Source organism: Harpia harpyja, chromosome 2, assembly GCF_026419915.1.
Source record: "Harpia harpyja isolate bHarHar1 chromosome 2, bHarHar1 primary haplotype, whole genome shotgun sequence".
NCBI lineage: Eukaryota > Metazoa > Chordata > Aves > Accipitriformes > Accipitridae > Harpia > Harpia harpyja.
The window spans coordinates 75,884,614-75,900,182 of NC_068941.1; the positions used below are offsets into that span (position 1 = coordinate 75,884,614).

Genomic DNA, 15,569 nt, shown 5'->3' on the forward strand with positions numbered 1-15,569 from the left:
TTTTCCCCACACAAATATATTTCCCCAAAAGACAGCATTCACTGTATGTCATTGTCGTGGTTTAACCCCAGCAACTACGCACCACACAGCCTCTCACTCGCTCCCTCCACACCCAGTGAGGTGGGGGAGAGAATTGGGGAAAAAAAAAAAAAAAAAAAAGTAAAACTCATGGGTTGAGATAAAGACAGTTTAATAGAACAGAAAAGAAGAAAATAATAATGGTAATAATAAAAAAAATAAAATACTGATAATAATAAAAGAATTGGAATATACAAAACAAGTGATGCACAATGCAATTGCTCACCACTTGCTGACCAATGCCCAGTTAGCTCCCGAGCAGCAATCTGCACACCCCAGCCACCTCCCCCCAGTTTATATACTGGGCATAACATCACGTGGTATGGAATACCCCTTTGGCCAGTTTGGGTCAGCTGCCCTGGCTGTGTCCCCTCCCAACTTCTTGTGCCCCTCCAGCCTTCTTGCTGGCTGGGCATGAGAAGCTGAAAAATCCTTGACTTTAGACTAAACACTACTTAGCAACAACTGAAAACATCAGTGTGTTATCAACATTCTACTCATTCTAAATCCAAAGCATAACACTATACCAGCTACTAGAAAAAAAATGAACTCTATCCCAGCTGAAACCAGGACAGGTATGTTGCACTGTTCATTTTTTATCTTAGACATACCTATAGACTGAGAAGGAAGTAAAGGAATTATTAGTTAGATGTTGTGGGGTCTGCACTACAAAGACACAAAGAGGATATCTACGTTTTTCAAATAAATATTTGTAGCAGTCGTGTGTCACAAACCCATTTCTACAATATGAAATAAAATAAAATAGTGAGTAGTTCAACTGGAACCCTTAAACTTCTATTTACAACAGCAAAGTTAAATAAGTGGAGATACCTATGAAGTATTTTCTATTTCTGGAATGAAATATTGTGCAACCTATAATATGACTACCAAGTTTGCACGTAACAATAGTGTCATCAAAAAGCAAGTTCTTCATTTCTCAAATGATATGGTTATTTGTACTCAGTTCACCAAAATACAAGTTGCTGTAACATTTAGATCTTAGATTAACTTGATTTAGTAATTCATTAAGAATGTTAAATCTGCAGATCACAAGATACTCTTATTTTTTCTTACTAACACCAACCTGTAAACTGTGTTTTAATCTTCTAAAAATCCTACTACTAAAGCTATCAGCAAGTAAGCAGATACAGCAGTTTTGAATGTTTGAATGGCTGAAGAGAATCAAAACTTTCTCCAAACAATAACAACTACCAGAACTGAAGCCTACAGTTTTCGTCACAGAAAAGGAAATCCTGTGCTGCGGTCCCCTGACACCATGTTCTCAATGGTGTCCTTCATCTGGAATTCACATTCTGGAGTCTGAAGAGTTTGCATCACTCTCCTCCAGGACCTGCTGATGCTACTGACTGTATACTTAGTGATAACAGGTAGGTTTAGTGTCACAGAGTGAAAGGGAAAAGCTGGATCATTGAATCTAGTATTCTGCTGTCTCGGAAACCACTTCAGAAATCTACTCTGTAGGTCCTTAAAAGGTATTGGACTCAGACTGCCAGGTTGTTTTGTTTCAGAACTCACTCCTAAGAGTCAGAAATTCTCTTCAAATTCTGAGTCTCATTTTATTTAGGACTATTTTCTTCTTGTGACAGCACTATTCTTCATCTTAATTAGCTAACAGTAAGCCAATTAATAAGCAATCTATGTTTTGGTGTTAGTCATTATGCTACAGATTTTTAAACAGTTCACTTTATTAATCTGAAAATAAATAAACAAATCTATTTAAACACGATGCACACCTACCTGTAAGCATTAATGTAATCCTTTCTGTGTTGCAGAAGAAAATCTTTCAGCTTTCCAATATGAGAAATCTAGATGAACAGAAATAATAATTAAACTTCAGTCAGATAACTAATTTTATGTTTAAAGTTCAGTATTCCATGCTTCAAACATGAATTTGTAAAATTATTTATTCTGTAATTAAATAGAATCATAAAATTTACTCTTTTACATTTGAATTTTCATATTTTGCAAGCAGTCAATACATAAAAATAATCTAAAAATATCTGTTGTATGAAAGTACAACTCAGAAAAGAGTCGTAAAAATGTCTTCTATCCAAAAAAGCATAAACTAAACACTACTAAACACTAAATATAACTACAATATTAAACATTAAAAATACTAAACATAATAACAACACAAAACACTATCTAAACTGGCAATCCAGAACCTAATGTATATTTTAGAAAATAAATTCATTTTAGAAGATCACACAAAGTTTTAAACATTTTACTGATGAGATACAATACAAATATTCAAGTTCAGTTATTAGAACTTGTAGAGCAAGGTGCTGTCCCTCTGCTTTCTATTTTTGCCATAAAAGACTGACCGGTTTGTGCCCAAACTAAAGTAATATCTCTATCATCTGATAATCATTACTAAGTTTTGCCAGAGCATACATCCCTATCAAATTTCTATTTCTGGATTTCCACTTCACTGTGGATACATTTTACTATAAATCCATTTGATTTTCTTTACTAAAAGTCTTTACAAAGATCCTTTGAAAAGATTAAAAAACTCCTAAAAATCTGAAAGAAGTTTTGCAATCTTTAGTCTGATTTAAAAGATTTGACGTAGCATAAGATGCTGCTCATTTTAGAGAGTGGAGGAATTACAGAAATCTAGTTTAATTGGCCACAGAAATGACATGACTACCAATATGACTTCCTTAGCAGGTCTTGAAGGAGACGTGATGGGGGGAGGAGGAGGGGGGAGAACTATATACATTAGTGATATATATTTTCAAGGGGGAGGCAGGGGGAACCTTTCTAAAGCATGTTCTCAAATATTCATTAATAATTCAGTGTAAAAAAGCATGCAAGGAATTTTACAAAACAACAGTTATTTTAGTTTACAAATACAATAAATGTGGTTTACTCCATGTATCTGGGAAAAAGCATCAGAAGCTGTTCAAGTCTTAAAATCCTATTTTCATGCAAATGTTCCTTGTAATTAAACAAACAAAAAAACCCAGAGACAGAACACAGAATAGTTTGGATAAATAGAAGATTAATTCCCCCAATTTTTTTTTTTTTTTCAAAAGATCAGCAGCTCTTTGAAAAAAGATGAAAAAAATTTACTTAGTAAGACTACAGTGATTTGTACAACCAGAAAGAAGTGTTTCCTTGTGCAAATACGCATATATTTCCTTTTTTTTTTTCTGTTTCATTCTTACTACAACTCATTGGATAAGAATTTTCCCAGTTTTCATGTTTAAAGTCTTCCATGTGATTAACAGCAAAGGAAATGTAATCCCATTCATAGCAAACTGAGTTCTGTTAGTACCTCCAGCAGATCCGAAGTTTCCTGAAGTGTGTTAGCGCTGTCATACACAGCAAGAAGGGAAATACTGAAATCACTACACAATCAATAAAGCACAAAGAGTAAGCTAAACCATGGCACAGATGTTCCTTCTCATTGCCACTGGAACTTATTTTCTGTATAGTAATCTCTTTCTTAGCTCAGACTTGGTATGTCATGAAATTTGCTGAATAGGTAAATTAAGCTTGACTATGAAAGCAAAACATTTAAAACAGTCATACACTGTTTCAGTAGAACAATAATACTTAATAGGCAGAAAGAAAGTACCACAGATGACAAAGACTAGAAATGTAAAATAAGAAACACATTTCAAAACATTTATATTAATATGTGAACAAACACTAAACTAAGAAAATTTTGCTAATCTATTTTCAAGTAATAAATCCTAATATTACTGCAATAGCTACAATTTAGGAGTGATTAACAAGCAGAAAGAATCAGAATGACAAGCAAGAACACTGTCTTACAGTAATTAATTCATCTAGTCACAAAGAGCATTCTATTTAGGCTAAAATTGTCATCATGTGTTTGAATTGCACTGACCCCACTTTGCCTCTCCTTCATTTGTAAAGCTATTTTCATGAATTTAGAATGACACCATTATGCCCATACTTGCATCAAGCTCTTAGTTCCCAAGATTTGCATCAGAAGTGAGACTACTTGTTCTACTTTCCCTCAAATTCTAACAGCACCTCCTGCGATCCTACGCTGCTGCTGTTTCTCTTTTGCTTTTTCTTACCGTGTACTACTGATATAGTTTCGAATTCAATGTCATTAGCATACCAACAAAATCAAACAATTTTTACAAAAAAGGTCTCATTAGCATTAAATGAATGTGAATTTTATTTAAAAAAAAAGATTTTAATCTTAAGCTTAATCTTCTGCAGACACAAAATATCCCTGATTATACAAATATATATCTTGAAGGTACCTCAAGGGTCATCAACCTGCAGTTATTCTGGGGTTATCAGAGGCACACCATACACTCTTTACAAAGTTATCAAGCTCCAACCTAAAGGTAATAAAGCATCTCCCTATTCCAACTGGATGGCTTTATTAGAATCCTACTGCTCTCATTATGAATGAGAACTGACAAATTTCCAGGTTTACTTACTGATTACCAACTTCTATCCATCTGTTCTTGCTTCAAAACAGTCCTTTCCCTTAAAAGCTCTGCTTCCCTGCATGAATGTTTGAGTTTACCGTCAATAATCCTATCTCCCTCTAACTTCTGTAGCCCCAGACAAATGACCCCAAGCTGCTTCTTGCAATGTAGTTATGAAGTTGCCTAACCCATAACTTTCCTTTGCATTTGCTCCAGTTCACATCCCTCCTTTTCCGATGCAGATGACTAGAAGGGCATTCACTGGTGTTGGTTACTTGGCAACTCAGCCGGAAATACCTTTTCTTCCACCATTTTCATCGATTACTTTCAAGCTTATTCTTTGTTTCAGTCTCTAAATACATATTCTACTGCTGAATTTCTTTCTTCTCCCCACAACTCCAGACTCCAGAGTCATTCAGCACTTGCTGTAACATTTCATGCTCCTCCCTCTCCTTCCTCTCAGCATTCCCTCATCAGTAAATTTTACCGATCCATCTTACTCTGGGATTGATTTTAAAACTCATCTTCTTTAGTACTGTTCTTATTTTGGGGAATACAAAAAGTAATTCTGATATTAACCCGTCTTCAGCCCAACTCTTCCTTCAACACAGAAGAATTGCTTCTGCTTATTCATCTTATTCAGTTAATATTTTCCCTGCTAATCTCCTCCAGACTTCCTATTAGCACTTCATCAGACACTTTACCATCAGACACGAGGTCATCTTAACAAAGGAAAAGCAGATTTTCTTAAAGCATCAAGTTGGTTGGGCACATCCTATTTTTAGTAAGATAGCAAGTTATACTGCATTGTATCTTGCTTTGTATTTATCTTTTTCCCCTCGAAATCTTTTCTGAATTCTGGACCACTTCTGGATCAGGCCCTGCTGATGCCATTATCAGTTTCCCTCTGCTGACTTAATTATAGGCATTAAATTTGCTTCACTCTAATCAAATGGTACCATCTTCAATTCAATGTATTTTCATTAAAAATAGCTGCCTTCAGAACCTGGGATTTCTCAAATCCCCCGTGTCTGAACTCAATGCAGAGATTATCTGATAACCACAATTTGACTGCATTAAAGTCCTGAGATTTTGTACAGATTTCTAATTCCATGCTCTGGTTCCCAGTACATATCTTGCCTTTACCCTGCTGGTCCATGGCTCTTTCCTTATTAATTTAGTCTGGAGACCATGCCTAAACTATTCTTAATCTATACTCCAGCTACATGACTAATCCACTTTTTTGCTAATTCTCTTTCTATTTACACAGCTAAAGAAAATCTTAACTTTGGGGGATTTAAAGTTAACTTAACTATTTAAGTTAACTCTCTGTGAATTTTGCCAAACCTGACTTTATCTCTACAAAGTCTTCCCTTCTGCAACAGTTTTCTTGGCCAGTCAGTGCCTCTCTCCCTCCCCTGCTTTTTACTGCCTCTGGGCTAATTTTTTGTATCTTCTCTAATTATCTTTCAAGTAGACCTAGAACAATTTTAAATCCCACTTGCATTTCAGCATATCCATTTTTTCCACTCCATTTACCCATCCATAACTGCAACTTTCTATTTGCTGTATATGCCTGTTTTCAAAACAATTATACCACCAGTTGACACAGCTGTCAAAAGGATAGATGAAAGCAATTTGAAGACAAAGCACAAACACACCTGAACATTGGCCTCTTGTCATAGTTCCCATTCTTTGCCTCTGGAAATTAGCTTTCTTCTTCTCTGAAAGTCTGGAGCAGAAAAATAAACCTCTCCTTCAACCCTGAAATAATAAAATTATTTCCTTTTCTCCCTGAAAGGATAGGAGGGCTTAGAGAAATGCCCTTCATAGTTGCAGCACTCTTGCACTGCATTAAGACTAAACTTCTCTTATGGGTAAGAACGCTACTGAATTTCCAGATATAACTGACATTTTTATGAGAATCATGGGAGAAAAATATGTTTCCTCTCTATATTGCCATCATCGGTTATACCATTACACTAACAGCATGTTCTTGAGCTTCTGTTCACTACCAGAATACGGAGGCTTACGTTCTTCCTGACAATGAAGACCGCTTACAAAACTCCAGGCTCTCCCTCTTCTCTTCCCATTCCCACCAGCACTCCCTTAAGGGTCAATACCACACACCAGAACACTGAAATTACTTTTTTTTTAAATTACTCTTCTGGAAATGGGAGTTAATAATGCAAAAGACCAAATATAAAGAATCTGTTTCTTTCATTTCAACTCCACAAATTCCTGTATCAGCACAAGGGAGAGTAGAAGCTGGATAGCACTAGTAGGGAACTTGCTAAAAGACGCATCTGCCGTGAAAGGAGGTATATTTAGTTACAACTTAAGAAACTTAACATGATAACCTCCTAAGCTCAAGTATCAAAGCTGGAGACTCCAGGTGTTATTTAAAAACTCCCAAGTGTAGTTCTGATCATGAAAAACCAATTGATTTTCTACAGTGAAGCAGAAGCAGTTTTCCACAGGGTGGCAACAAAAGCATCAGCATCACACAAGTAAAAAACACTCTATAAATTCACATTAAAGCCTGTAATGTAATGTTTTTAAATTACTTTAGGTTCCAGTTTGTACTTTAAAAAGTTTATGTTCATTGTAAACTACCTCTTTAATGCATATATCTGTTTTGTTGCCACTGTAGATTTTCTAAACAACTCTTATTAAAACATAAAGCAAATATTGCATATAATGCAGGTCCAGCACAAAAGGAAGCTGTGAATGGCTGCCATCTGCTACCACAGGTGGCACGCACAGCTCTATTTATACTTGGGGCCTTCACTAGAAGTGGTAGATGTTCCTCTATTTAGAGATTTTCCTTACGATTTTAGAGCATGCTATATTTTTAAATAAGAAGAGAAACAGGCAAGCATTCTCTGCAAAGCAGCATCTTCAAAAGATGCATATACTTTAGAATGGAGACGCTGACTATGCTTCCTTCAGTATCTTAGCAATACGTACAACATTTCTTTCCACTCCCAACAAAGAATTGATCACTCATGAAACAGTAGGTTCCAATTTGCATACGTTTAACCCACTGCAAGAAGAAGCAGCATTGTTTACGATTAAAATGATTGGAGTAGGTTCCCGTGACATATTGTAGAGAGAATTCGACAGTGCTGAATAGTCATTTTCACTGAACAAACATAGCATTTTATCAAGTTTACTCCTCCATCAGAACAATAAGCAACTACTCTACTACCATATAAAAGTGACTGTTACACTTCACACTATATTGCCACTCTGAATTTTTAAAAGATGTACTTTGTTAAAGGAAACTTTAAAAATACTTAAAACCAAAACATAATAGAAAGGCTCTTGCAAAAGTCGTAAGAGACACAGCATTTACTGTTGACTCAGCAGTACTGACAAGCACTGCTGATGGAAGTGTCTGATTAACCACAAAAATAAATTTAGAAAAAAATGAAAGAAGTTTTACATTTAATTTTTCAGTATGTCCAAAAAGCTTGATCTTCAACTGTCTTACCTAAATAGATTCCATCTACAGATTCATGAAAAGGTGACTACATTCTACAATCCCCTCTGCAAAGAGCAGAAAAATTAAGATTGTTGTAATATTAGTATCTAGACAACTATGATGTTTTCAATTCCAAACATACAGTCAACCCAAACATACCTCCTGCTTATTTCAGAAGAAATTAAGAATTTCAATAAGACATTAGGTGATGTACAGAGACTGCGTGTTTCCAACCAAAAAAAGTACAGTCTCAGTACTAAGAGGAGATACAGCAACTGGTGTAAGAACATAAGCTAGTCCTTATTAAAAAAAAAAAAAATTGTTTCTGATGTCTAAACCATATTAAAAAAAAAAAAAAAAAGACGATAGGAAATTTTCCATGGTTAGTGCATGTAATGAAGGCAAGTATTTTCAAAAATCTGGAATAAAACCCAAACAGAATAGATACTATAAACAGAAACCAAATTTATATTAAATAAATTTTAAAATTAAGAGCTTGAGCTCTTACCTAAACTACTACAGTTGGGAAAGACTAGTTAGAAAAGTTTTGAAGCAGAAATGACTCCTACGGAGAAGTTTTCCACTACAAACTACCTTTGATTAATAGCGTTGTGAACTTTTTAAAAGTACAAACATATGAAAGGCCAGGTCCCACACAGCTTCCTTGTAGGCTATATTTTAAGCACTGTCAGCCCACTGAATTCACAGAGGCTCCTGCAGAATGTTGCCCAAGAACAGACAAGATTTTGTTTTAAAATACTACTGGATTCTACATTTCGGAAACTGGAACCTTCAAAAGATGAGATGATACAATTCTCCGATACAGTGACATGCAACAAATATTTAGCCAATTAAATTAAACCTTTGAGAAGCTTCAGCTCTGAATTTAATAGTGTGAAAACTGTTACTTCCAAGGGTTTGGATGGTGACTTATTCGTAGGCCATGAGGTGGTGCTGTCCTACCAGAATTCACTGCAGAGGAGCACTGGCTGCTTCCAAATGTCAACTGGCCAGTTTTCAGCTGATTTGTCTCTTGAGGGGATACATTTGGTTTAGGTTTCCCCAGCAAACGTGAAAGTTTCTAAAACAGGTCACATAGATCAATTGCTCTTGTAATCTGAAACCCAAAAGAGCAAATAATATCTAAACTGTGGCGTGGGGGTGGCCCTACACTGGAAGCGGGTAGCAGGAGGCGAGGAGACAGCCAGCCTGGCTACCTCTAATCTCAGGAAAATTGTGACTTTGTTCAGTTTCTGCTTTACATCAGCATATATGTTACAGCAGCAGCAACGTGCAGGGAAACATAATTGCATTTTATTAGTAGTCTTGCATTCAGAGCAAAGGAATTAACATCACCAAGAATGGGGGTGTTGTATTAATAAAATGTGTGGTACGTGGGATAAGAACATTCAAAATTGAATTAACTGAATTAAAGGCCATGAAAATTAAGACTGAGGCATGTTGACTCTTCAAGGTAAAGATGGTACAAAACTTTAAAAATATTTTGAAAATAAAATGTGTAATATTTCTAATTTAAAATAACAAAGTATTTTTTTGTAAAACCAAAGTAAAATTTTAAGGAATCGCTGCAAAAAATTTCATAAGCCATTGTGGGATATTGGAAGATAAAACCTGTTTGCAGAATACCACAGGCAGTATTTGGTGATCATTAATGAACCAATTAAGAAACCTCTAAACTGCAGTAAGAAGCAAAGCCACTTTCCTAACAGCTGGTTTGGAGCACAAAATGCTTCCTTCTGCTTAGTATCAAACTGGCAAAAAGGAAAAAGTAAGAAAGCACTGCCTTGTGCAGTTAAAAAAAAAAGTTTGCTTTTAAAGGAAATATTTTTTGGTTTTTAATTCCTGCTTTACTTAGCATGTATTTATAAATACTGCTATAGTTAAAAAATTGTCTTTGATTTTTGCTACTATCAGTTCACATTTGAAATACTTAGCCTCTAAAGTGCACTTGGTTATTTCAATTTTTTATTCACTGTTTATTATACAAAGTGGAAAATCTGGTAGTAAATAACTTACTATCAGCCTAAAAGCCTCACATTTCATCTTACCATGCTTTCCTTAAAAATAATCCAGAGTTGCTATAAAATTTGGTCGAGTGCATGATGACGAGATTATGTTTGGAATTTTGTGACACAATTGCAAAACATTTTTCGTTCAAGACTCTTCTAATAAGAGTAAAGCAAAATTAATACATAAGAGCTCGAAAGCTCCAGTTCCCTACTGACCACAGTAAAGAGTGAAAGTACCCAGTATTATCACTGGATGAAGGTTTTACTGGGGTATTATTTGGGGCTGGGGTTGCTGTATGTTTTAAAAATGTGCGTGGTACCTACAAAAAACTCCAATTGTATAGAAAACTTTTTTTGAAGCCATTGAATTTTAAGATTGAAATTATCCTAAAGTATATTGTATATTCTTAAAACCATTTTAATGCTTTGTATTTCAGGCATTTATAAATACAGAAGAGAAAAAAATCTTTTTTTATAGGATAATTACTTCTAAACACTGAATTTGAATTCTGAACCAGAATACTGCAATACATGTAGAATTTAAGATAGAGGTCTGTGTTAATTTTGTCACTGTTTTCTTAGGTCTTGTGGGAACACACTGGTTTGATACCTGCACGTACAGAAGCACATCTAAATATTCTGAAAAAAGTCTGTAGACAGTCAATAGGAACATGAGGTGACCTCCAGAAAAAATTAACAGTAGGTTTTCTACAATGTAACATCATGCTAAACGTTTTTAGTAACCAGTCTTCATTTATTCTCTGTGGCAACAAATACTTCCAATTAAAAAAAAAAGCAACATCTGATTTTAATAAAACTTACTGTTTCCTTTTTCTTGTTTATTGTCCAACTCTAATCATAACTTTCTTTAACATTTATACTTTTACATAATCATCCAAAACCTCATTGACTAAAATATAAACCCCACAACAATTGTGGGGAATGTTTTGGTTGAGAGATAAAAGTAAATTGGTCAAAATACATATTTGCAATAATTGGCCTTTACCATTGCTGTTCAAAACGCTCCATTTACAACCTTTCAGTAACTGCATTCAAATTTGCTTGTGTCTTTCTGTAAGAGATGTTTTTCTTGTCCCTTGTTCTCACAGTCTGAACTCATTTAGTACTATGTTTTCTTGACTCAAAGATGTTTTACGATATAAAGAGATTTCCAGTCTCATTTAACAGACAGACAGTAATAAAAGGTTACTCTGTCTGACCACCATTACGAAATTCAGAATCCAAGTTTTTGCAGTGCAATTCAGAGAGAGTTACATGTGCATGTGCTTCACTTTGGGACTAAACTGAATCTGCTTCAGCAGAAGCTATCACAGGGCACCAGAGCAGTTCAGCCTGTGGCATGAGCTGTGCCGACAGGCTCTCTGCTGAAGCCGCAGCCAGACCTGAGCCTCCCTCGCACACGCTGCAGTCCCACGCTCCTCTGCCAGGCCCTTTTCATTGAGTCTCTTATATTTCTGGTGTATTTACACTAACACACCTGAAGCAGCATGAACTGACACTGCACTTACTCTGTCTCAAAATCCTACCACTCTGTCAAATACAGTTCAAGGGGACAAGCACCATTCTGTTTCAGTGTCCAAATATTTTTCTGGATTTTCATCATCGGTACAATAATCTTCTTAGTGCAAAAATCCTTTCATTATGTTTCAACACCTTCATTTGTATTACACAGATGAAACGTTACTTTAGCGGCTGCTCTAGCATTTATGCCAAGTAAGGTTCTCCCCCATTAAAACACTGGGCTGGACCAAGAAAACACCCAGTCGGAAATGAGACGTTTATGATTCCTTACCTAAAGAACATGTATAGATCAGGCACAAAAGCAAATAAATAAATATACTGGAAAGAAGCTAATTCTGTACACATTAAGATTTTCATCCAAGTGCTTTATGGTATCAGCAGAAAAATTAAGACAAAGGGCCCGTCGTCCGTCCCCCAGTGTAACACAAAACCCCAAGACCTGGATCATCTGCCCTAAATCTTAGGAACTTAGTGGGCCCTGGTCACTGTAAGTCCTTATGTAGCTGATGGAGTGACGCACTGATAGAGGTTATTCACATCTTCAGTAAATCTAGACCAAGTTTCTCAGTCAGGCACACAGATCTCTTCCATGCTGCCTCACTTCACATGGACTGCTCTGCTGCATTTTCTGAGCAAGCTACTACTCCCCTGTTATAGCACCTAGGAAGTAGAACCAAACAAATAAATCCCTTGGGAATATAACTCTTCTCCACTAGTCCTTTTAACAGCGAAAATTTTGGCTAAACTGAGGTGAGGAAAACAGTAGCAAAAAAAAGCATCATCCTTTTAATAACTCTTGGACCGGACAGGGATACTAACACTCAGTCTGAAATCCACTCTCCCAATATTACCCCGTTCCCTCCACCCTGCCCCTTTCTAAGAAACAGAAGTGTCTTATAAAATGGTAATTAAGGCAAACCATGACAGGTTCTCAACTCCACAGCAAGGGCTTGAAGCTTATCAGAGCACAAGCTGGCCTAAAAGCATCACTGAGAATGAAAGCACCTTACTTTGTCCCCACTCAAGAATCTTCTGACATGACCGAAGTCCAGCCGTAACATCTGAGAAAAATCCCTTCCTTCAGAGTACATTGCTCTGTCCTATTTCTATTAAGTTAACTACCAAATGACCATTAGCTTCCCAAGGTAACATATGATGTGGCATGACAAAGTGTCTCTGGACCCCTGCATTTGTTCACCACAAAATGCTATTCGTGTTGGTTTTGATCTACCATCTGGGTATTTGCCAACTGGTTTGGCCTATGAAAAAAATGGTCCTCCCCAACCACGGGGGAGAATAATTTCTACTTGAAAAAATTCCAGTACATAGTCATGTAGAAATTTCTCCCAAGAAAGTGCTTGCAGAATTTGGGAGCAGTAAGCTTTAGCTGTAATTAAAAGGGAAATCAATGCTATTCTTTTGCATCTGAGTAATGCTGACAATTCAAAAGTATATTTTTAATCACTGAAAAGCAGAAACTCCTGACAAGAATTTAAGTTGTGAAGTCAGGCACTTTTCCTTTCTCACTTTTTCTCAGCCATGAATCTCAGTAAGACTTTTTTAAATGTCATTTCCTGTAATTTTGGTAATTTTAGAGTATAATTATTTTTACATTTTTATGATGCCTTTGGGGTATCATTACAAATATTTTTTAAGCATTTAAACTCAGAAAAATAAAATTAAGTAATAGCTTCTCTTAAGGAGAGACTGTCAACCCTGTCCTGAATAAACAATCCCTTTTAAAGCAATCTAGAGATTTATATCCACTGTAACCATAGAAATTAATCTTGAGTTTAAAAAAAAAAAAAAAATAGAGTAAAACATAATTTATTTAATGAAAATCAGAACACTGCTATTGCAAATGAAAGTTCAGGTTTTTTTAATTCAACAGACAGCTTTGTACGCAGTCGTAAGATTTTACTTGATGGGCTACTTCTTACAACTTAATCATACTTGCTTAACTAATTTGATCAAAGCATTCAGATTTCTGAGTATTTTAATTTTACTCAAGATAGATGCCAATCAGTAAGAAAAAAGTTAAAGACTTTTCAAATTAAAGAAGCTGAAGTTAAATGTAAGAAACATTTTTAATGATAAGAGCAATCATGAGAAACTGCTATGACATTGTGAGGCCAACAAGAAGACAGCACAAAAATTTTTATGATTTTTTCATGTAAAACTTTGGGAATAGCAGAGAAGAAAAAAAGCACAAGCTGCGAAACATTTTTCTATGTCAGCACAGCTAAAAAAAATTACATTCTGTTCAGAAAAAACACAGTGTTTTCTATAAACTAAGAGTATTTACAAAGTTGCATGAAACATTCCAGCATGCAGACCGTCAAAACCAACAATAATGCATAAATAACTTCAAGGTTAAAATAATTAAATATTTATAGCTCAGGGAAGAGCTAAAAGAGCATCCGCATTTGCTGTATTTTCAAAGAGCAAGGAAAAGAACTTGAAGTTCACATGAGGAAACACTGATACGCTTCACAATATAACATCAAAACAAGAAATCATAGCCCAAAACCTAGAAAATTTTTGACATCACAATAGATTGAAATAGTTTCCTCTGGGAACACCCATAACAGCCACATAAATTTAACAGAAATTGTGAAAAATATACAAGTATACAGTAGAAGGAATCTTTATCAAAAGAAATACAACCTAACAGATCATTTCTCTAATTCTCATATGTATTATGATAAACTATTATGTGGCACTTCTAGCTGTTACATTACCTGTATAAGGCCTTCTTCTAAGCCTCCCTCAATCATATCAACAGGAAATTTTCAGACCATAGCAGAAAAAAAAAAAAAACACCAAACCCCCAAAAACCTTATTTACAACTAGAAAGTGAAAATCTGAACTCTAAACTCAATTATTCAATTATTCTATTATACAATGACAGATATACAACTGAAGAATAGAAAGAAAGAAAATTAAGCTGCTTTAAAGCCAGAATTTTCTAAAAAGACAGTAGCTGTTCATAAGCCAGAGTACCAACTCTGAAGTCCTCAGGAAGCCCCTCTACATGGGGTGACTCACTGTCTAGCTTCGCGATTTGAAAACCAGCAAGCTGCTACAATACTTGCAGCTGAAAAAACATAGTGTTTCCCATCATTTAAAACTTTATTCCAACTTTAATTTTTTTCTCACTGCCTGTGATAGAGATGAGTTCCCAGTATGGCAATGTCCTTACCTCCTTGACTGAGGGTCTTCTTTAGAAGGAAATGAACAGCTGAATGTAAAAGGGCAACTGTTACAAAAGCGCTAATTTCAAAGAGTAGGTTTTTGTTGTCAATACATAAAATAACAACATTCTCTACTGCAATGTATGAACAGTTCTAGGATGCCTCTATGAATCCAACTAGACCACAATTTGCAGTGTTATTGGTTTATTCCAAATACTTTTGTCCGTAGATCCCCCTGTAAAACCTCATTTGAGCAAAACCTGAACCTGGCTCTTTGTTCACAGTCAGAAACCAAACTGTTACTTACAACAGCTTTAACTTTTACCACCAAGAAAACAAAGGTAACACAATGGCACACTGACAACATTTTAACATGAGCTCCCTCCAAAGTCATCTCTCTCAAACAGAGAACGTAGGCAACTTTTCCTGGCAAAGTAACATGCTCCTGTCTTGCCGAAAAGGTAAATTGCGTGCCCTCGTCATCCTCCCCACACTCCCTCCTTCAAACACATGCACCCTCCCAGGAAAAATTTCTATTTCTTCCAGCTGCATCCAAAGCCCAATGACATTGAACGTACTATATGTTCCTCTTATCAGCACCTCAAAGAGGGATTTATGAAAACCTCTGTATCTAGTAATGCTCCTTAGCAGCAATGGCAAAAATATGCCAAAATAGCACACATTTAGGGCCTGGAGCATACTGGCCCAAATTGATGCTTGCTCTTGCAACATCACTATTAGTCAGCAGAAAAGAAACTTGGATGTGACTGGGGAGAGCTAAGCAACTGTATAAAAA

At 35.7% G+C, this 15,569-nt stretch overlaps 1 protein-coding gene across 5 annotated transcripts in view; it reads right to left on the reverse strand.

Annotated features, from left to right (window-relative positions):
* STX18 (syntaxin 18) overlaps positions 1 to 15,569 on the reverse strand; it is a 72,604-nt gene that overhangs the window by 32,858 nt on the left and 24,177 nt on the right. For 3 of the 5 annotated variants that reach the window (XM_052780485.1, XM_052780484.1, XM_052780488.1), the window contains exon 2: positions 1,837 to 1,904. In XM_052780485.1, coding sequence (XP_052636445.1) covers positions 1,837 to 1,904 — 68 coding nt within the window. Of the gene's footprint in view, positions 1 to 1,836; positions 1,905 to 6,181; positions 6,260 to 15,569 lie in introns of those variants that run through there. The other 2 variants (XM_052780487.1, XM_052780486.1) reach the window with 2 other exon arrangements.